Source organism: Coregonus lavaretus (assembly GCF_964263955.1).
Source record: "Coregonus lavaretus genome assembly, contig: HAP1_SCAFFOLD_2114, whole genome shotgun sequence".
Classification (NCBI taxonomy): Eukaryota; Metazoa; Chordata; class Actinopteri; order Salmoniformes; family Salmonidae; genus Coregonus; species Coregonus lavaretus.
In genome coordinates this window covers 26,083-49,785 of record NW_028159471.1, presented here as the reverse complement: position 1 = coordinate 49,785, position 23,703 = coordinate 26,083, and the positions used below count along the sequence as shown (strand labels likewise).

Below are 23,703 nucleotides of genomic sequence, written 5' to 3'. Positions count from 1 at the left end.
TACAGTATATGGACAGCAGCAGTCAATACAGCAGGCTATGGTGATGATGATACTGATGCCTCTGTTAGCTAATGCTACTACCAGGACTGTACACAAGGGTCAACAGTGTAACATAATATGATAGTGGCATGTTGTACTACTACAGACATCAGTGTTTATGTGCTTAAATGTGATTTGTCAAGTAGCCAGTGTTTCACCATTCTATGTGATTCATTTCCAGTTTGTAATGTTGTTATTAGCCCAACATTATAGAGGACATTATTATTAGGAGGCTGCAGTAATGTTGAGATGCAGTAGGGGGAGCTCTAGTCTAGAACACTGGAACCTTCAGTAGCACTTTGATGCAGCTGATGAGGAGTGATGGTCATCAAATCAAATCAAATCAAATTGTATTGGCCACATGCACCAAATACAACAGGTGCAGACATTACAGTGAAATGCTTACTTACAGCCCTTAACCAACAGTGCATTTATTTTTAACAAAAAAGTAAGTGTTGAGAAAAAAAGAGCAGAAGTAAAATAAAATAACAGTAGGTAGGGTATATATACAGGGAGGTACCGGTGCAGAGTCAATGTGCGGGGGCACCGGCTAATTGAGGTAGTTGAAGTAATATGTACATGTGGGTAGAGTTATAGTGACTATGCATAAATAATTAACAGAGTAGCAGCAGCGTAAAAGGATGGGGTGGGGGGGCAGTGCAAATAGTCCGGGTAGCCATGATTAGCTGTTCAGTAGTCTTATGGCTTGGGGGTAGAAGCTGTTGAGAAGTCTTTTGGACCTAGACTTGGCACTCCGGTACCGCTTGCCGTGCGGTAACAGAGAGAACAGTCTATGACTAAGGTGGCTGGAGTCTTTGACAATTTTGAGGGCCTTCCTCTGACACCGCCTGGTATAGAGGTCCTGGATGGCAGGAAGCTTGGCCCCAGTGATGTACTGGGCCGTATGCACTACCCTCTGTAGTGCCTTGCGGTCGGAGGCCAAGCAGTTGCCATACCAGGCGGTGATGCAACCAGTCAGGATGCTCGCGATGGTGCAGCTGTATAATTTTTTGAGGATCTGAGGACCCATGCCAAATCTTTTCAGTCTCCTGAGGGGGAATAGGCTTTGTCGTGCCCTCTTCACGACTGTCTTGGTGTGTTTGGACCATGATAGTTCGTTGGTGATGTGGACACCAAGGAACTTCAAGCTCTCAACCTGTTCCACTACAGCCCCGTCGATGAGAATGGGGGCGTGTTCAGTCCTCTTTTTTTTCCTGTAGTCCACAATCATCTCCTTTGTCTTGGTCACGTTGAGGGAGAGGTTGTTATCCTGACACCACACGGCCAGGTCTCTGACCTCCTCCCTATAGGCTCTCTCATCATTGTTGGTGATCAGGCCTACCACTGTTGTGTTGTCGGCAAACTTAATGATGGTGTTGGAGTCGTGCCTGGCCATGCAGTCATGGGTGAACAGGGAGTACAGGAGGGGACTGAGCACACAACCCTGAGGGGCCCCCGTGTTGAGGATCAGTGTGGCAGATGTGTTGTTACCTACCCTCACCACCTGGGGGTGGCCCGTCAGGATGTCCAGGATCCAGTTGCAGAGGGAGGTGTTTAGTCCCAGGATCCTTAGCTTAGTGATGAGCTTTGAGGGCACTATGGTGTTGAATGCTGAGCTGTAGTCAATGAATAGCATTCTCACGTAGGTGTTCCTCTTGTCCAGGTGGGAAAGGGCAGTGTGGAGTGCAATAGAGATTGCATCATCTGTGGATCTGTTGGGGCGGTATGCAAATTGGAGTGGGTCTAGGGTTTCTGGGATAATGCTGTTGATGTGAGCCATGACCAGCCTTTCAAAGCACTTCATGGCTACAGACGTCAGTGCTACGGGTCGGTAGTCATTTAGGCAGGTTATTTTAGAGTCCTTGGGCACGGGGACTATGGTGGTCTGCTTGAAACATGTTGGTATTGCAGACTCAGTCAGGGACATGTTGAAAATGTCAGTGAAGACACTTGCCAGTTGGTCAGCACATGCTTGGAGTACACGTCCTGGTAATCCGTCTGGCCCTGCAGCCTTGTGAATGTTGACCTGCTGAAAAGTCTTACTCACATCGGCTACGGAGAGCGTGATCACATAGTCACCCGGAACAGCTGGTGCTCTCATGCATGCTTCAGTGTTTCTTGCCTCGAAGCGAGCATAGAAGTGGTTTAGCTCGTCTGGTAGGCTTGTGTCACTGGGCAGCTCGCGGCTGTGCTTCCCTTTGTAGTCTGTAATAGTTTTCAAGCCCTGCCACATCCGACGAGCGTCAGAGCCAGTGTAGTACGATTCAATCTTAGTCCTGTATTGACTCTTTGCCTGTTTGATGGTTCATCGGAGGGCATAGCGGGATTTCTTATAAGCGTCCGGGTTAGAGTCCCGCTCCTTGAAAGCGGCAGCTCTACCCTTTAGCTCAGTGCGGATGTTTCCTGTAATCCATGGCTTCTGGTTGGGGTATGTACATACGGTCACTGTGGGGACGACATCATCGATGCACTTATTGATGAAGCCAGTGACTGATGTGGTGTACTCCTCAATGCTATCTGAAGAATCCCGGAACATGTTCCAGTCTGTGCTAGCAAAACAGTCCTGTAGCTTAGCATCTGCGTCATCTGACCACTTTTTTATTAACCGAGTCACTGGTGCTTCCTGCTTTAGTTTTTGCTTATAAGCAGGAATCAGGAGGATAGAGTTATGGTCAGATTTGCTAAATGGAGGGCGAGGGAGAGCTTTGTATGCGTCTCTGTGTGTGGAGTAAAGGTGGTCTAGAGTTTTTTTTTCCTCTGGTTGCACATTTAACATGCTGGTAGAAATTAGGTAGAACGGATTTAAGTTTCCCTGCATTAAAGTCCACGGCCACTAGGAGCGCTGCATCTGGATGAGCGTTTTCCTTTCAGTGCAATCTTAATGCCAGCATTGGTTTGTGGTGGTAAATAGACAGCTATGAAAAATATAGATGAAAACTCTCTTGGTAAATAGTGTGGTCTACAGCATATCATAAGATACTCTACCTCAGGCGAGCAAAACCTCGAGACTTCCTTAGTATTTGATTTTGTGCACCAGCTGTTGTTTACAAATATACACAGACCGCCACCCCTTGTCTTACCGGAGTCAGCCGTTCTATCCTGCCGATGTAGCGTATAGCCCGCTAGCTGTATGTTATCCATGTCATCGTTCAGCCACGACTCGGTGAAACATGAGATATTACAGTTTTTAATGTCCCGTTGGTAGGATAACCGTAATCTTAGGTCATCCAATTTGTTCTCCAATGATTGAAGAATGGATAATAGGATTGATGGGAGCGGCAGTTTACTCGCTCGCCGTCGGATCCTTACAAGGCACCCCGACCTACGTCCACGATATCTCCGTCTCTTCCTCATGCGAATGACAGGGATTTGGGCCTTGTCGGGTGTCTGTAGGATATCCTTCGCGGCCGCCTCGTTGAAGAAAAAATCTTCGTCCAATACGAGGTGAGTAATCGCTGTCCTGATATCCAGCTCTTTTTGGTTATAAGAGACGATGGCAGAAACATTATGTACAAAATAAATTACAAATAACGCGGAAAAACACACATAATAGTACAATTGGTTAGAGGGCTGTAAAACGGCAGCCATCTTCTCCGGCGCTGTTCTCCTGTTGACATAGGTGTATAAATGGATTAGGTTCTAATTGAATGACATCATGGAACTTTGACCTGTATACAGAGAACTCAGAAGGGCAAAGCATCACATTCTAATAAATTGTTAACATTCTAAATAGTATAGACAACACATTGTTTACATGCTTCTGTATGTAGTATAAAGATCACGTTGGAAATGGGACACATTTTGTTTATTTAAAAAATGTATGCCCACTCCTCAAATGAAGAAAGGCAACTAGATTACAATAGAAATACAGGAACATCCCTTTTCTGACATGCTGGTCTGGTCCTCGTGCATGTTAATGTCTTAATTAAAGAGGAAGGAAAGGACAGTTCTGCATCAGCTACTTCTGTTCTGACTACTTTATAATGTGTTCACCTCACACTTACTTCTTGTTTTCACTCACTACCAGTCACTTGACTTGCTGTATAATACCTCTCCCCTTCACTTCACTCTGTAAGTACGCTTGGCAATATCTTGGAATATAGTTTTTGGTTGGTTGTTTTTTAGTCATATCTCATATACAGTGGGGAGAACAAGTATTTGATACACTGCCGATTTTGCAGGTTTTCCTACTTACAAAGCATGTAGAGGTCTGTAATTTTTATCATAGGTACACTTCAACTGTGAGAGACAAAAAAAAATCCAGAAAATCACATTGTATGATTCTTAAGTAACGAATTTGCATTTTATTGCATGACATAAGTATTTGATACATCAGAAAAGCAGAACTTAATATTTGGTACAGAAACCTTTGTTTGCAATTACAGAGATCATACATTTCCTGTAGGTCTTGACCAGGTTTGCACACACTGCAGGAGGGATTTTGGCCCACTCCTCCATACAGACTTTCTCCAGATCCTTCAGGTTTCGGGGCTGTCGCTGGGCAATACGGACTTTCAGCTCCCTTCAAAGATTTTCTATTGGGTTCAGGTCTGGAGACTGGCTAGGCCACTCCAGGACCTTGAGATGCTTCTTACGGAGCCACTCCTTAGTTGCCCTGGCTGTGTGTTTCGGGTCGTTGTCTTGCTGGAAGACCCAGCCACGACCCATCTTCAAATCTCTTACTGAGGGAAGGAGGTTGTTGGCCAAGATCTCGCGATACATGGCCCCATCCATCCTCCCCTCAATACGGTGCAGTCGTCCTGTCCCCTTTGCAGAAAAGCATCCTTAAAGAATGATGTTTCCACCTCCATGCTTCACGGTTGGGATGGTGTTCTTGGGGTTGTACTCATCCTTCTTCTTCCTCCAAACACGGCGAGTGGAGTTTAGACCAAAAAGCTCTATTTTTGTCTCATCAGACCACATGACCTTCTCCCATTCCTCCTCTGGATCATCCAGATGGTCATTGGCAAACTTCAGACGGGCCTGGACATGCGCTGGCTTGAGCAGGGGGACCTTGCGTGCGCTGCAGGATTTTAATCCATGACGGCGTAGTGTGTTACTAATGGTTTTCTTTGAGACTGTTGTCCCAGCTCTCTTCAGGTCATTGACCAGGTCATGCCGTGTAGTTCTGGGCTGATCCCTCACCTTCCTCATGGTCATTGATGCCCCACGAGGTGAGATCTTGCATGGAGCCCCAGACCGAGGGTGATTGACCGTCATCTTGAACTTCTTCCATTTTCTAATAATTGCGCCAACAGTTGTTGCCTTCTCACCAAATTGCTTGCCTATTGTCCTGTAGCCCATCCCAGCCTTGTGCAGGTCTACAATTTTATCCCTGATGTCCTTACACAACTCTCTGGTCTTGGCCATTGTGGAGAGGTTGGAGTCTGTTTGATTGAGTGTGTGGACAGGTGTCTTTTATACAGGTAACGAGTTCAAACAGGTGCAGTTAATACAGGTAATGAGTGGAGAACAGGAGGGCTTCTTAAAGAAAAACGAACAGGTCTGTGAGAGCCGGAATTCTTACCGGTAGGTGATCAAATACTTATGTCATGCAATAAAATGCAAATTAATTACTTAAAAATCATACAATGTGATTTTTGTTTTAGATTCCGTCTCTCACAGTTGAAGTGTACCTATGATAAAAATTACAGACCTCTACATGCTTTGTAAGTAGGAAAACCTGCAAAATCGGAACTGTATCAAATACTTGTTCTCCCCACTGTACTTGTGGGTACGACTTACTGTATCCATTCACCTTTTGTTTAATTTGTACCAGTTTTTTACCTGTTACATGAGGGCTGTTTTCATAAAGAGTCTCAGAATAGGAGTGCTGATCTAGGATCATATAATTATGATCTGAAAGGCAAAACTGATCCTAGTTCAGCCCTCCTACTCTGAGTGTCACGCCCTGACCTTGAGAGGCCTGTTATGTCTCTAGTTAGGTTGGTCAGGGTGTGAATGCTAGTTGTTCTAGTTTATCTATTTCTATGTTGGCCGGGTGTGGTTCCCAATCAAAGGCAGCTGTGGATCGTTGTCTCTGATTGGGGTTCATACTTAGGTAGCCATTTTGTTGTCATTTTGTCATCTATGTTGTGGGATCTTGTTTCTGCTTAGGCTTGTTGCTGTTAGCGTTTAGATCTTCATGTTCAGTTGATTTTGTTATTTTGTCAAGTGTTTATTTAAATAATTAAAACATGTACGCATACCACGCTGCACCTTGGTCCAATCCTTTCTACAACGAATGTGACACTGAGACACGTTGTGAGTACGGACCATGGACTGTGGTTTCATGTGTTTAATTAAATTCAGTTTATTGATTTGCATGTTTAAAGCATGTATCAGTAGAATAGAGTATGCTGGTAATACCAAGATGCATTTCTGCCAAAGGGTCCCGGATCTCAATTCAATAGGGTCATATTCATGGTCAAAATATAACAGGGTCACGTATTACTGTGTGTGTGCGTGTGCGTGTGTGTGTGTGTGATGAGGGTGGTGGTCTTGACGATGATAACTTTATTGTTTCCATTCGGATTTTATTTGTTTTACAGCATGTCAGCTTAAACAGGCAGAAGTAGACGGACATGCAACACGTCACACACATCACGTACATGTGTAGGATTTTAATTTGATCAATCTTTTGTTGTCTTGACTACTACTACTACTAAACAAAGTTCTGCATCAGCTACTTGTTGTCTTGACTACTATAAATATGTGTCAACCACAGAACTCACACTTACTTGCAGTTTACTGTATTGGTAGTTTCCATACTCTCTGTGGTCACTAAATATCCCATGGCACTTATTGTAAGAGTAGCGGTGTTAACCTCGGTGTCCTGGCTAAATTCCCAATCTGGCCCTCATACCATTATGGCCACCTAATCATCCCCAGGTTCCAATTGGCTCCTTCATCCCCACTCCTCTCCCCTGTAACTATTCCAGAGGTATTTGCTGTAAATTAGAATATGTTCTCAGTCAACTTACCTGATCAAAAAACATACCAGTATGTTGACCGTACAAGACCTCTCCCCTTCACTTCACTCTGAAAGTACGCTTGACGATATCTTCAAATGTTTTTGTTAATTTCTGTTTTTATTTTGTTAGTGTTTTTAGCCATCATTCATATACTTGAGGATACGAATTACTCTGTCCTTTTACTGTTAGTTTTATTTTGTCCTGTATTTTGGTTGTTACATCAAGGTCCATATTCACAAAGTGTCTCAGAGTAGGAGCACTGACCTCGGTTCACGGCTCCTGATCCATATCATTATGAAATAAAAGGTGTGTGTGTGTCTTTGTGTGTATGTGACAAGCAGTGGATTTAGCTGAGGGCCCTTAAGGACCAGAATGATAGGGAGTAGGGTTGACATCTATACTGTGTGTGTTAGTGTGTGTGTGTTTGTGTGTGTGAGTCACTTGCTGTTTATCCTCACAGCTTGGGGATAGGAGCTATCATTGAACCTGGTGGTCAGTCTTTAGGCTGCTGTACAGCCTGATGGACCGTAGAGGTTTGAACATTTATCCTCCTATATTTGGGGTTCTGAGAATAAAACAGCTTCAGAACAATCCATGTGTTTACAGTACTACAGATCTGTTCAATAAGTAATTGTTGATGATGATGACTTTATTTTATCCATTAGGAAATTATTTTTTGCATCATACAACATGTAATCTTAAATAGACAGATGTAGACAGACATGAAACACGTCACACACATTACATACATAGTGCAATAGACTTACAGACAGACAGTATTCACATAGACAACCATATAGCACAATACAACACAACACAATATGAGCCTGGTTCATTTTCAGTAATGAGGCCCTGTACCCCATTTACAGTTTATACTTCAATGTATCAGGTGTAGTTATTCACCAGCTATAGAGTGAGTTGTTGTTTATGTTTCTAAGACTGCAGGGTGGGAGATGCAACAATGGCCTTGAGAACAGCAGGAAGTGTGTTGGTGGTCTTTCTCTGGTCTGTAGCAGGTATGGTCTCATTCTTATCTTTTAGTTGCTCTGTTTAACAATCTACAGACATTTCTAAAAGGATAAGAATCATAATGTTATTCTGGTGTGTTCTGTTAGGAGTCTCCACTTCACTTAAATTGTTATCTTTCACACCTCTGTGGTTTCCATTCACACTCAACTCAGCAACTATGGCAACAAAGTGTGGACAAACCCTACTCTTACTGTGAGCAAAAAGATCTTGTCCTAATTCTGATACCATTGCGATGTCTAACTGTGTTTCAGTGGTACTTGGTCAGAATGGCTGGAGTGTGACATACACCACTCAGAGTATCTGTGCCTTGAAGGCGTCAACAGTGGAGCTGTCCTGCTCTTACACATATCCCAGTGGTACAGTCACAACAACCTTCTGGTTCACTAAAAATAATGCTGCTGGGAATTCTGTAAGTCTGAGTGATGACCCAGACTATAAAGGTCATGTGACGTACCATAGAGATCAGAAGAATGGCCACACCCTGACAATCACAGACCTGAGAGAGAGTGACTCAGCTACGTACAGGTTCAGATTTATAACAGATCAGACCGGAGGGAAATATACTGGCAATCCTGGAATCACTTTGTCTGTCACAGGTACAGTTACATTCAATAAAGCTAAACTGTTGAATTCCATTTAGTTCTGGAAAATTGTTTTGGTTTTTATTTATGTCTGTATAACATTTCTTCCATATTTGTATTAGATTGATAAGTCGGTGATAAAGGGATAATTACCTTATTAAGGGCAGTCATACAGACACGGTAGTGGACCTAAAAAGCAGTACCGATACACCAAGTCTGGAACCAACAGGAACTGGAACAGCTTCAAGCGATAAGACTGCTAAAACGTTAGTTGACTAGTTAACCAAATACTCACCCGGACTACCTGCACTGAGCCTTTTTTGACTCATCACGTACGCTGCTGCTACTGTTTATTATCTGTCACTTTATTCCTAGTTATATGTACAGTCGTGGTCAAAAGTTTTGAGAATGACACATGTATTGGTCTTCACAAAGTTAGCTGCTTCAGTGTTATGAGATATTTTTGTCAGATGTTACTATGGTATACTGAAGTATAATTACAAGCATTCCATAAGTGTCGAAGGCTTTTATTGGGAGAAGTTGCTCACTGTCACGGAATCTGCCGAGGCTGCTCCTCCTCCTTGCTCGGGCAGGTTTCGGCGGTCGTCGTCCCCGGAGTACTAGCTACCACCGTTGTATGTTTCTATGTTCGTTTGCTTTTGTCTGATTGTTGTACACCTGTGGTTAGTTAGCGTTGATTGTGTCCTATAAGTTCTCGTTTTGTTAGTCATGTGTTGTGTGTTATTGAGCTTCCTGTCTTCGTGTCGGTATTGGTTTTCCCTCCTTGTGTTTTAGGAGAGGTTTTCGCACTTGGTGTGCGCGTTAGTATTTTTCCTGTTTGTTTACGCCTGTGTGCGTATCGCTCGTCTCCGGGCACTTTTGCTCGTATTGATTCACTATAGACTGTTGTACGAAGCTTCTGTGTCCTGCGCCTGATTCCCGCACCTTCCACATACAGCACACCTGACAGAATAACACACCAAGATGGAATCACCAGGAGCAGCACTAGCATCCGAGTACCTGGAGGAGCGCGTCCGCAAGCAGAACGACCAGATCAACCGCATCGGGACCGCCCTTCAGGACGTAATAAACACTCTACACCGATGGGAGAACAGAGGGGCACCCACATCTCCCCCTACCTTGCCATCACCATCGGCCAGTCCGCCCATCCAAGCTCCGGAACCCAGTGGGATTCGGCTCTCGCTCCCGAGGGCGTATGATGGTACCGCTGCCGGGTGTCAGGGGTTCCTCCTGCAGGTGGAACTATACCTGGCCACCGTACACCCGGCGCCCTCGGGACACGAGAGCGTTTCCGCCCTCATCTCCTGTCTCACCGGCAAGGCGTTGGAGTGGGCCAACGCCGAATGGAGGAGGATAGACGCCGCCACGATCACATACGCAGAGTTCTCCCGCCGCTTCAGGGCTGTGTTCGACCATCCACCTGAGGGGAAAGCGGCGGGGGAGCGTCTATTCTACCTCCGACAGGGGAGGAGGAGCGCCCAGGAATTTGCACTGGAGTTCCGGACTCTAGCGGCTGACGCAGGGTGGAATGAGCGGGCCCTCATCGATCATTATCGTTGTAGTCTTGGGGAGGACGTCCGTCGAGAGCTGGCCTGCAGGGATACTGGTCTCACGTTCGACCAGTTGGTGGACATGTCCATCCCGCTGGACACCCTGCTGGCCACCCGCGGACGTTCCGAGTGGGGTTCGTCCATTCCACCCTCCAGCACCTCCGAGCCGAGCCCTATGGAGCTCGGGGGTGCTGGCGCTAGAGAGAAGAGGGGAAGGAGCACGAGGGGGGCCATCCCCTGCACCAACTGTGGCCGTGGAGGACACACCGCGGCCAGGTATTGGGGAGGGTCTCCTAGGGGAGAGGACGGCAGGCCCTCCACTGGGGAGTCCTTCCAGGTGAGTAGGCGTCCCACTTACCCATAGCTCTCTGTTGTGCACTTCTGTATACCTGTGCGATTTCCACAGGTTGCACCTCATTCCCAGCATAAGGTGCTAGTAGATTCAGGCGCAGCTGGGAATTTTGTTGATCGTAAATTTTGTTAGAATTAGGGATTCCCCTACTTCCTGTTGACATCCCATTTCCTGTTCATGCCCTAGATAGCCGTCCGTTGGGATCGGGGTTGATCAGGGAAGTCACAGCGCCACTTAGGATGTGTACGCAGGGGGGTCATGAGGAGACTATCCAGCTATATCTTATTGACTCTCCTGCGTATCCGGTGGTGCTGGGAATTCCCTGGTTGAGTACCCATGATCCTTCTATTTCGTGGCAAGTGAGGGCTCTTAAGGAGTGGTCTGCCCAGTGTGAGAGGAGATGTTTGGGTGTTTCCGTGGGGGCGACCTCGGTGGAGAGTCCAAACCAGGTGTCCTCACTGCGCATTCCCATTGAGTATGAGGATTTGGCACTTGTGTTTAGTAAATCGAGGGCGACGCGTTTGCCTCCTCATAGACAGGGGGATTGTGCGATAGACCTCCAGGCAGGAGCAGCGCTTCCGCGGAGCCATGTGTATCCTCTGTCCCAAGAGGAGAAGAGGGCTATGGAGACTTACATAGCCGAATCTCTAAGACAAGGATACATACGGCCCTCCACTTCTCCTGCGTCCTCGAGCTTCTTTTTTGTGAAGAAAAAGGATGGAGGGTTGCGCCCGTGCATAGATTACCGTAGTCTCAATCAGATCACTGTGAAGTACAGTTATCCACTCCCTCTGATTGCGACCATGACTGAGTCTTTGCACGGAGCCCGTTTCTTCACCAAACTGGATCTCAGGAGCTCATATAACTTGGTGCGCATTAGGGAGGGTGATGAATGGAAAACGGCATTTAGTACCACCTCGGGTCATTACGAGTATCTCGTCATGCCATACGGGTTGATGAATGCTCCTTCAGTCTTCCAATCCTTCGTGGATGAGATTTTCAGGGACATGCAGGGGCAGGGTGTGGTCGTGTACATAGATGACATCCTGGTTTACTCGCCTACCCGAGACGAGCATGTAGCCCTGGTGCGTCGTGTGTTGGGTAGGCTGTTGGAGCACGACCTGTATGTCAAGGCAGAGAAATGTCTGTTTTTCCAGGAGTCGGTCTCCTTTCTGGGTTATCAGTTATCCGCGTCAGGGGTGAAGATGGAGGTTGACCGGGTGTCAGCCATGCGTAATTGGCAAACCCCAACCACCGTGAAAGAGGTGCAGCAGTTCTTGGGTTTTGCGAATTACTACCGGAGGTTTATCCGGGGTTTTGGACAGGTGGCAGCTCCCATAACGTCTCTTCTGAAGGGGGGTCCGGTGCGATTGCAGTGGTCAGCGGAGGCGGACAGGGCATTTGGGAGCCCTGTTTACCTCGGCTCCAGTGCTTGCGCATCCGGATCCCGCCTTGCCATTTCAGGTAGAGGTAGACGCGCCTGAGGCCGGTATAGGGGCCGTGCTATCACAACGGTCCGGCACGCCACCTAAACTCCGCCCCTGTGCTTTCTACTCTAAAAAGCTCAGCCCGGCGGAGCGGAATTATGACGTAGGAGACAGGGAGCTGTTAGCCGTGGTTCAAGCCCTAAAGGTGTGGAGACATTGGCTTGAGGGGGCTCAACACTCTTTTCTCATTTTGACTGACCACCGTAACCTGGAGTACATTCGGGCAGCTAGGAGACTGAACCCTCGCCAGGCTCGGTGGAACATGTTTCTAACCCGGTTTGTATTTAAAATCACGTACATCCCTGGGTCCCAGAACGGTAAGGCAGACGCCCTGTCCCGGCGGTATGACACAGAGGAGAGGTCCGTTGAGCCCACTTCCATACTGCCGGAGTCTTGTCTAGTGGCACCGGTAGTGTGGGAGGTCGATGCTGAAATCGAGCGGGCGTTGAGTACCGACCCTAGCCCTCCACAGTGTCCGGTGGGTCGGACGTACGTTCCGCTCGAGGTTCGGGATCGACTTATTTATTGGGCTCACACGTCACCCTCCTCTGGACATCCAGGTATTGGCCGGACTGTGCACTGCCTTAGCGCTAAGTACTGGTGGCCAACGTTAGCCAGGGATGTGAGGGTTTATGTCTCCTCCTGTTCGGTGTGCGCCCAGTGTAAGGCACCCAGACATCTGCCCAGGGGTAAGTTACAACCCCTGCCCGTTCCACAACGACCCTGGTCTCACCTCTCGGTGGACTTTGTTACAGACCTTCCCCCCTCTCAGGGGAATACCACCATACTGGTCGTTGTGGATCGGTTCTCTAAAGCCTGTCGTCTTCTCCCAATGCCAGGTCTTCCCACTGCCTTGCAGACCGCTGAGGCACTATTCACCCACGTCTTCCGGCATTACGGGTTACCCGAGGATATAGTGTCTGATCGAGGTCCCCAGTTCACCTCCCGAGTCTGGAGAGCGTTCATGGGGCGCCTGGGGGTCTCGGTGAGCCTTACCTCGGGGTACCATCCGGAGAGTAATGAGCAGGTAGAACGTATGAACCAGGATGTGGGTAGGTTTCTGAGGTCGTATTGCCAGGGCCGACCGGAGGAGTGGGCAAGGTATATTCCCTGGGCAGAGATGGCCCAGAATTCTCTTCGCCACTCCTCCACCAACCTAACCCCTTTCCAATGTGTGTTAGGTTACCAGCCGGTTCTGGCACCGTGGCATTAGAGCCAGATCGAGGCCCCTGCGGTGGATGAGTGGGTAGGGCGCTCGGAGGAGACGTGGAACGCTGCACACGTCCATCTGCAGCGGGCCATCCGTCGACAAAAAGCGAGCGCCGATCTCCACCGCAGTGAGGGGCCGGTGTACGCACCTGGAGATCGAGTCTGGCTCTCGACCAGAAACCTACCCCTCCGCCTGCCCTGCCGGAAGCTGGGTCGGTGGTTTGTGGGGCCCTTTAAAGTCCTGAGGAGATTGAACGAGGTGTGTTACAGGTTACTACTACCTATTGAGTATAAGAATATTAACCCCTCGTTCCATGTGTCTCTTCTCAGGCCGGTGGTAGCTGGTCCGCTCCAGGAAGGTGAGATAGCAGAGACTCCTCCGCCCCCATTGGACATCGAGGGGGCTCCGGCGTACACAGTTCGGTCCATCTTGGATTCGAGATGTCAGATGGGGGGTCTCCAATATCTTGTGGAGTGGAAGGGGTACGGCCCGGAGGAGCGGTGCTGGGTGCCGAGGAGGGACATCCTAGACCCATCTCTCCTGACTGAGTTCCACCGTAGTCACCCTACGCGCCCTGCACCGCGTCCTCCTGGTCGTCCCCGAGGCCGGGGTCGGCGCACGGCTGGAGCCGCGCGTCAAGGGGGGGGTACTGTCACAGAATCTGCCGAGGCTGCTCCTCCTCCTTGCTCGGGCAGGTTTCGGCGGTCGTCGTCCCCGGAGTACTAGCTACCACCGTTGTATGTTTCTATGTTCGTTTGCTTTTGTCTGATTGTTGTACACCTGTGGTTAGTTAGCGTTGATTATGTGTCCTATAAGTTCTCGTTTTGTTAGTCATGTGTTGTGTGTTATTGAGCTTCCTGTCTTCGTGTCGGTATTGGTTTTCCATGAATGGTCTCAGGATGCTTTACTGTTGGCATGACACAGGACTGATGGTAGCGCTCACCTTGTCTTCTCCGGACAATGTGTTTTCCGGATGCCCCAAACAATCGGAAATGGGATTCATCAGAGAAAATGACTTTACCCCAGTCCTCAGCAGTCCAATCCCTGTACCTTTTGCAAAATATCAGTCTGTCCCTGATGTTTTTCCTGGAGAGACGTGGCTTCTTTGCTGCCCTTCTTGACACCAGGCCATCCTCCAAAAGTCTTCGCCTCACTGTGCGTTCAGATGCACTCACACCTGCCTACTGCCATTCCTGAGAAAGCTCTGCGCTGGTGGTGCCCCGATCCCGCAGCTGAATCAACTTTAGGAGACGGTCCTGGCGCTTGCTGGACTTTCTTGGGCGCCCTGACGCCTTCTACACAACAATTGAACCTCTCTCCTTGAAGTTCTTGATGATCCGATAAATGGTTGATTTAGGTGCAATCTTACTAGCAGCAATATCCTTGCCTGTGAAGCCCTTTTTGAGCAAAGCAATGATGACGGCACGTGTTTCCTTGCAGGTAACCATGGTTAACAGAGGAAGAACAATGATTTCAAACACCACCCTCATTTTAAAGCTTCCAGTCTGTTATTCTAACTCAATCAGCATGACAGAGTGATCTCCAGCCTTGTCCTCGTCAACACTCTCACCTGTGTTAATGAGAGAATCACTGACATGATGGCAGCTAGTCCGTTTGTGGCAGTGCTGAAATGCAGTGGAAATGTTTTTTTGGGATTAAGTTAATTTTCATGGCAAAGAGGGACTTTGCAATTAATTGCAATTCATCTGATCACTCTTCATGACATTCTGGAGTATGTGCAAATTGCCATCATCAAAACTGAGGCAGCAGACTTTGTGAAAATTAGTATTTGTGTCATTCTCAAAACTTTTGACCACGACTGTACTCAACGTTAGTTGAATAGTTAACCAAATACCTACCCGGACTATCTGCATTTAACCTTTTTTGACTCATCACGTACGCTGCTGCTACTCTTTATTATCTGTCACTTTATTCCTAGTTATATGTACATATCTCCTCAATTACCTCGTACCCCTCCACATGGACTCGGTACTGGTACCCCGTGTATATAGCCAAATTATCGTTACTCTTTGTGTATTTATTATTACTTTTATTCTTAAGTGTTATTACTTTTCTATGATTAATCTGTGGTCTTCCTCTCTGCATTGTTGGGAAGGGCCCGTAAGTCAGCATTTCACTGTTAGTCTAAACATGTTGTCTATGAAGCATGTGACACATTCAATTTGATTTGATGTGACGGGAAATAACGAATCTATTATTTCACTTAAAATCACATAAATAGCAGATATAGGAGGAGAATAATGATGTGTTTCCTTTTACTCTAGATGTTGTGTTGGAGATGGATCCTACATCTGTGTCAGAGGGGGAGAATGTCACACTGACATGTAGAACCAAATGTACACTGGTCCCCATCACAGCCTACAGTTGGTATAAGAATGGACAGCCTATAACAAACAGCAACACCTACTATCCTGTCTATAGCCTATTCCCAGTCAGCAGTGAGGATGCAGGCAGATACTCCTGTGCTGTAGAAGGCCATGAGGATCTCCCCTCTCCTGAAGAGACTCTCAATGTCACATGTAAGTACATGGGGTTTAAATGTCCCATTTGATATACTGTTGATACTTGAATTGAGAATAGATTGTTTTCCATATGAATATATATCATTAAATATTTTACTATGTAACATCCATTTCCATTTGTTTTCCATATGAATATATATCAATAAATATTTTAGCATGTAACATCCATTTCCCTGAATTTGTATTACCACAATGTCATCATTGTTTTTTAGGATAATTTTTCAGATTGTCTTTTACTCTGAATTAAATTATTTCAAACCCACCTGTAAAAATTGTACACATATTTTCTACTGTCTTTTACACCAGATGGCCCAAAGAACACCTCAGTGTCAGTCAGTCCTTTTGGTGAAATAGTGGAGGGCAGTTTAGTGACTCTGACCTGCAACAGTGATGCCAACCCACCTGTGGACAAATACACCTGGTACATGAAGAACGTAACCTCACCAAAAGCATCAGGACAGACTTACAACATCCTCAACATCAGCTATGAGGACAGTGGAGAATACCACTGTGAGGCCCAGAATGGAAGAGGATCTATGAACTCTACAGCTCAGATGATCATTGTAGCAGGTAAAGGTTCATCTTCAATACTTCAATACAAAAGTATGTTCAACAATAAATTATGTTTCAAGGTAATCTTCTCCTAGTTTGCCTCATTACACTTTGGTTTATAATTATACATAGGCTTGTATATACAAGTATTGCATTATTGTCTTGTATTGCCGTATATTCATTTTCAGTTTATAATAACATGTACTCATATCATCTATATTATATTTTAGGGAAACAAACCTCAGTTATGACTGCAGCTGTAGGAATCATAGTGATTGTTCTGGTTCTCATCCTCTGTCTCTCTGGCTTCATGTGGTTCAGGTAAGTAAAAATGCATATTTTTATGATGATTTCACCTTAGCACTATAATTTGTTATTAACTTCATTCATTCATTCATGTTCAAAATTTGTAACAGATCAACGTCCAGTAGAGGTCAGTAGAGAGCAGAACTCACTCAGTCCCTCTTTTACAGGAGATCCACAGGAGGAAGTGATGCCACAGCAGACACACAGGTGATTATATCAGTTAAACCTCCACCTCCAGCATTAATTTACCCCCCCCCCCAAAAAAAAAAACATGCACCCAGAGGAGGGGGGGGGGGGGGGGGGTTGGATGGGGGCAGCCCCTAGTTTGGGAAACCCTGAGTTTCAACTCCACCTTCACACTTTCATACTATTTTCACTGTTAACTCTCTCTCTCTCTCACGCATTCTCTCTCTCTCCACAGAGTGTCCATCCTGACTCTAACAGTGACACGTACACAGCTCTGAACATGAGGACCATGTCCCCTGACGATGACACCCCGGCAGTAAGTCTCTTATATTGAATTTTGATTGTTTGTGAGTGGGTTTATGTTTTATATAGTACATGAATATGTTTAGAGAAAATGATGGAAAGACTGGGGTCTCAAAGAACTCATGCATTTCCTCTCCCCCTCCCTCTCCCTCTCTCTTCCTCCCTCCTTCTCTCTCTTTCTGTCCACAGAGTGACCCAAACAGTGACACGTACACACCTCTGAACATGAACACAATGTCACCAGAGTACAACACCCTGGCAGTAAGTGTGTGTGTGTGTGTTTGTGTATGTGTGTGTGTGTGTGTGTGTGTGTGTGTTAGAGGGAGTGTGAAATGCTAATTCAGTATGTCTCTTTCATACTATTTTCACTGTTACCTCTCTCTCTCTCTCTCTCTCTCTCTCTCTCGCTCTCTCTCTCAGAGTGTCTGTCCTGACTCTAACAGTGACACGTATACAGCTGTGAACATGAGGACCATGTCCCCTGACTATGACACTCTGGCAGTAAGTCTCCTTTAATTAATTTTGATTGTTTGTGAGTGTGTTTGTGTTTTGAATATCTTTAGAGAAAATGATGGAAAGACTGGTGTCTCAAAGAGCTCATGCATTTCCTCTCTCCCTCCCTCTCCCTCTCTCTTCCTCCCTCCTTCTCACTCTTTCTGTCCACAGAGTGACCCAAACAGTGACACGTACACACCTCTGAACATGAACACCAGGTCACCAGAGCACAACACCCTGGCAGTAAGTGTGTGTTTGTGTTTGTGTATGTGTGTGTGTGTGTGTGTGTGTGTGTGTGTGTGTGTGTGTGTTAGAGGGAGTATAAAATTCAGTATGTCTTCTTTCAGAATGTGAGGGGACTCTCCCATTGAAGAGAACCACCACAGAACCTGGACTGAAGACAATCACATGTTTTACATTTTAGTCATTTAGCAGATGCTCTTATCCAGAGCGACTTAAAGTTTAGTGAGTGCATACATTTTCATACTGGCCCCCCGTGGGAATCGAACCCACAACCCTGGCATTGCAAGCGCCATGCTCTACCAACTGAGCTACACGGGGGCCAGTATGTCTCACCACACAACCTGGACTGAAGAGAACCACCACACAACCTGGACTGAAGAGAACCACCACACAACCTGGACTGAAGAGAACCACCACACAACCTGGACTGAAGAGAACCACCACACAACCTGGACTGAAGAGAACCACCACACAACCTGAACTGAAGAGAACCACCACACAACCTGGACTGAAGAGAACCACCACACAACCTGGACTGAAGAGAACCACCACACAACCTGGACTGAAGGGAACCACCACACAACCTGGACTGAAGAGAACCACCACACAACCTGGACTGAAGAGAACCACCACACAACCTGGACTGAAGAGAACCACCACACAACCTGGACTGAAGAGAACCACCACACAACCTGGACTGAAGAGAACCACCACACAACCTGGACTGAAGATCTACGGTTCCAAGCCAAAGCTAGGCCTTACACCTCTATTCTCTTGCTATCATATCTAGAAGGTTTTCCAGACCATCAACTTTAACTTTTCAGTAAATGCTGGATTATTTTTTTATTTTCTTATAACGATAATCATGTATATTAATGATAAATGGGATGGGTTATGCTTTTTATTTTTTTCCAATGAGATTTTGACGTTTCCATATTTTTGGTGATGTAAATAGCCTACTTTTCTTGTGCACCAATCTATAGTTTAAGATTATATTACTGATATTTTTCTATGGGATTTTGCCTTTTACAGATTTTTTATGACATCAATAGTCCTACTTTCCTCAGCAACTAATATGGATAATATTGATAACAGCTTTTTAATCTTTTTAGCTCTTGGGCCAAGTTGCTCCTGATGTGGTCAATGATGATTTACTTTGTATTGCTGTCAGACATTATTCCGCATTTTATATTTTATATTACGTAATACTATTTTGCTCAGTGTCATGATATTGCTTATTTGTTTTATGTCATCAGTACAATTAAACATTTGCAGTTTTTTACATTTTATATGACTTATTATTTTATATGATGTAATACCATATCATTCAGTGTCATGATATTACTTGTTTTATCATCACGATTTTCATTATTACCTATTTTAGATACATTACCGTTGAAAAGTTTGGCATCACGTAGAAATGTCCTTGTTTCCGAAAGAAAATAAAAAAAATGGTCCATTAAAATAACATCAAATTGATCAGAAATACAGTGTAGACATTGTTAATGTTGTAAATGGCTATTGTAGCTGGAAACGGCTGATTGTTAATGGAATATCTACATAGGCGTACAGAGGCCCATTATCAGCAACCATCAGTCCTGTGTTCCAATGGCACGTTGTGTTTGCTAATCCAAGTTTATCATTTTAAAAGGCTAATTGATCATTAGAAAACCATTTTGCAATTATGTTAGCACAGCTGAAAACGGTTGTGCTGATTAAAGAAGCAATAAAGCTGGCCTTCTTGAGACTAGTTGAGTATCTGGAGCATCAGCAATTGTGGGTTCGATTACAGGCTCAAAATGGCCAGAAACAAATAACTTTCTTCTGAAACTCGTCAGTCTATTCTTGTTCTGAGAAATGAAGGCTATTCCATGCAAGATATTGCCAAGAAACGGAAGATCTCGTACAACGCTGTGTACTACTCACTTCACAGAACAGCGCAAACTGCCTCTAACCAGAATAGAAAGAGGAATTGGAGGCCCCGGTGCACAACTGAGCAAGAGGACAAATACATTAGAGTGTCTAGTTTGAGAAACAGGCGCCTCACAGCTTCATTAAATAGTACCCGCAATACACCAGTCTCAACGTCAACAGTGAAGAGGCGACTCCGGGATGCTGACCTTCTAGGCAGAGTTGCAAAGAAAAAGCCATGTCTCAGACTGGCCAATAAAAATAAAAGATGAATCTGTCTGAGATATGGCTTTTTCTTTTATAATTATAACAACTTCCAGAGGACATCCTCCAACCTATCAGAGCTCTTGCAGTATGAACTGACATGTTGTCGACCCAATCAAAGGATCAGAGAATGAATCTGGTTCTGAAAGCTACAGCTACAGCTATCTAGCACTGCAGTGCATCAAATGTGGTGAGTAGTTGACTCAAAGAGAGAGAAAGACAATAGTTTAACAGTTTTGAAATTAAGGAGAAGCGAGAGAGATATTGAGAGCTAGCTAACTCTATTTTTTTCACTTCCACTTTGTTACTTAGCTAGCATCTGATGCAGTTAGCTAATCAGAGAGGGATGCTATGTTAACTAGCTGGCTATGGCTATCCAACACTGGAACTCTTCCAAGTCAAGGTAAGCTTTTGGTTTTATGAATTTATTGCCACTGGGGTCCACCAGATTAACTGTTAAACTGCTTGCTTACTGTACACTGTACTGCATGATTGTAGCGGGTTTACTAACGTGTTAGTTCTAGTAGCTATGTTGACCATGACGTTAGCTAATATGGTGACAATGATATAGGCTGTGTGTAGCGGTTAGCGGTTGTAATATGAAGGTTTGTCTTGGAATGGTTTTTTCGCCTGGTCACAGACAGCTGATGTGTTGTGCAATGAAGTCCACAAGCTGAGGGAAAAGGTGAGATAAATAGAGTGTGTAGATGGAGAAGGAATTCTACAATGGGCAAAGTGATCATTCTCTTTCTATGTGGCTGCTATGAAAGTGAACTGTGTTTGTGTGATCAGGGGTGTATTCATTCCGCCGATTCTGTTGACAAACGTTTCTTAAACGGAAGCAAACGGAACGAAACGGGGATAAACATACCTGAATTTGTCCAATAGAAACTCTTGTTTGCAACTGTTGGACTAATGAATACATCCTAGACCAGCTAGTTGCAGGCAAGAGCATGCAAGGCGGTATTGAATGTGTCACTGTCTGTCACCATGATTACGCATATTTTTCTGTTTGTGTCTGTCTGTCTGTCTGTCTGTCTGTCTGTCCTCCTTGCTGGAGAACATTACCATAAAATATAGTTTACCAAGCTACCTTTTACTTCCCACTGGAAGAAGTTAAACTACACTAAAGCTACCATTTAGAAACATATAGTTACTTAACTAAAGTTACTTTTAAAAAGTAGTTCACTACATTCAAACTACTTAGTGAAAAAGAATCATTCCTAAATCTGAAATGTCATAGAATACAAATTGCAAGGCAGAACTGGAGTTAAATGTTAACAGAATTTGTAATGCAGCCTATTAAACACAGCAACTGTGTTTTAAGTGAGAATAAGGCAGGTCTGGTGCCGATAAAAGAAAGGAAAGTATTGCCTACTTTACCCATATTATATTTGTTTTTTGCAACAAAAAAAAGTAGTGTGTAGTTCCAGAAGTTAGGCTCTGTCGTAGCCAGCCGCGACCGGTAGACCCATGGGGCGGCGCACAATTGGCCCAGCGTCGTCCAGGGTAGGGGAGGGAATGGCAGGCAGGGATGTTGGTAGAGCATGGCGTTTGCAACGCCAGGGTTGTGGGTTCGATTCCCGCGGGGGGCCAGTATGAAAAAAATATATATTTGTATGCACTCACTAACTGTAAGTCGCTCTGGATAAGAGCGTCTGCTAAATGACGTAAATGTAAATGTATTTGGCAGAATAATTAATTAACTACTGAAAACACAACCAAGATTTGAATTTAGTTCAACTACCATCAAGCTACAGCAACATGTAATTAAAGTAATAGTTGAAATACCTGAGGTTCACTACTCCCATACACAGTCAGAGTTCTACCTTCTATACTGAACAAAAATATAAACGCAACATGTAAAGTGTTGGTCTCATGTTTCATGAGCTGAAATAAAAGATCCCAGAAATGTTGCATACGCACAAAAAGCTTATTTCTCTAAAATGTTGTACACAAATTTGTTAAATCCCTGTTAGTGAGCATTTCTCCTTTGCCAAGATAATCCATCCACCTGACAGGTGTGGCATATCAAGAAGCTGATTAAACAGCATGATCATTACACAGGTGCATCTTGTGCTGGGGACAATAAAAGGCCACTCTAAAATGTGCAGTTTTGTCACAACACAATGCCACAGATGTCTCAAGTTTTGAGGGAGCATGCAATTGGCATGCAGACTGCAGGAATGTCCACCAGAGCTGTTGCCAGAGAATGGAATGTTCATTTCTCTACCATAATCCGCCTCCAACGTCATTTTAGAGAATATAATTTTAGAGAATATGGTAGTACATCCAACCGAACTCATAACCGCAGACCACGCGTAACCATGCCAGCCGAGGACCTCCACATCCGGCTTCTTCACCTGCGGGCTCGTCTGAAACCAGCCACCCGGACATCTGATGAAACTGAGGAGCATTTCGGTCTGTAATAAAGCCCTTTTGTGTGGAAAGACTCATTCTGACTGGCTAGGCCTGGCTCCACAGTGGGTGGGCCTATGCCTTGGCCCACCCATGGCTGCGCGCCTGCCCAGTCATGTGAAATCCATTGATTAGAGCTCAATTAATTCATTGAACTGTAACTCAGTAAAATCGTTGAAATTGTTGCATGTTGCGTTTATATTTTTGTTCAGTGTAATTCTATGTTTTGTCCATCCCTGTTTGTGGTTATAGGTGTGGGGAGATACTGAGTATCAGAGTTCTACATTATAGTTCTGTACTGCAGGTGTTGGTGAGATAGAGAGTATCAGAGTTCTACATGAGAGATTCTGTGCCTTAGTCAACTTCAAGAATGCCAACATGGCCGCTCTCGCCTTGGAGAGGCTCCAGGTGAGTGGTGGGATGAAACATAATGCTGTCAAAATGCTTATTTGATGTGTACTTGATTTAGTGGGAAGTTTAGGAGTTTGCACTTTTTGGACTATGCTATTGGTTCCATTGTACTTTTGGGAAAAGGCTATTGGTTCCATTGCACTCTTGGAACTATGCTATTGGTTATATTGTACATGTTGGACTATCCCATTGCTTCCATTGAACTTTTGGGACTATGGCATTGGTTCCATTGAACTTTTGGGACTATGCTACTGGTTCCCTTGTACTTTTAGGAATATTCTATTGGTTCCATTCTATTTATTTTGACTGTTGCTGCTGTTGTATGTATTTTCACTGTGGCTGATGTTTGTCCTCCTGTCTAGGTGGTGGAGCTGTAGAGCCCTAGGCTGGTGATCAGGTACACAGACCACAGATAGAACAATGATCCAGATTTTTCACTGCATGTATAAATCTGAAGCAATAGGGAGGCATTTCCACTCTCCACAAAATATGGTGACCGGCACTAGGAGAAGATGGACCTAAATGGATTTTAGTCATGCGCACGTGTGCGTTTGTTATGTGTCAAATTGTGATTTGTCCAAAACACCGGAACTGATGCTGCTCCTTATCTTCCACATGCCGTTAAATCAAGAACAGACAGAATGTAACTGAGAAGACTTCCACCTATTCAGTCTACCCTAATGCTAAGGACAGCTACTACTGTGCTGTAAAAAGCCATGAGTATCTTCACTCTCCTGCAGTCTGTGAGTGTTGATTCAACTACAGTATTCTAGCATAACTTTTCAATTATAACTATTCAGCCCTCACTGTTGTCTAACATAACTCTAA

The 23,703-nt window shown here is 45.2% G+C and overlaps 1 protein-coding gene across 1 annotated transcript in view; it reads left to right on the top strand.

The window, feature by feature from the left end:
- Nucleotides 1–9,607: 9,607 nt before the first annotated feature.
- The window catches only part of LOC311122820 (cell adhesion molecule 4-like), a gene marked incomplete at both ends in the record, with an annotated part of 37,888 nt that continues 23,792 nt past the window's right edge, over nucleotides 9,608–23,703 (top strand). The window contains 4 exons of the mRNA XM_084197138.1: nucleotides 9,608–9,706; nucleotides 17,066–17,146; nucleotides 17,323–17,394; nucleotides 17,800–17,871. Of these exons, the coding sequence (XP_084053264.1) occupies nucleotides 9,608–9,706; nucleotides 17,066–17,146; nucleotides 17,323–17,394; nucleotides 17,800–17,871 (324 nt within the window). The remainder of the gene's footprint in view (nucleotides 9,707–17,065; nucleotides 17,147–17,322; nucleotides 17,395–17,799; nucleotides 17,872–23,703) is intronic.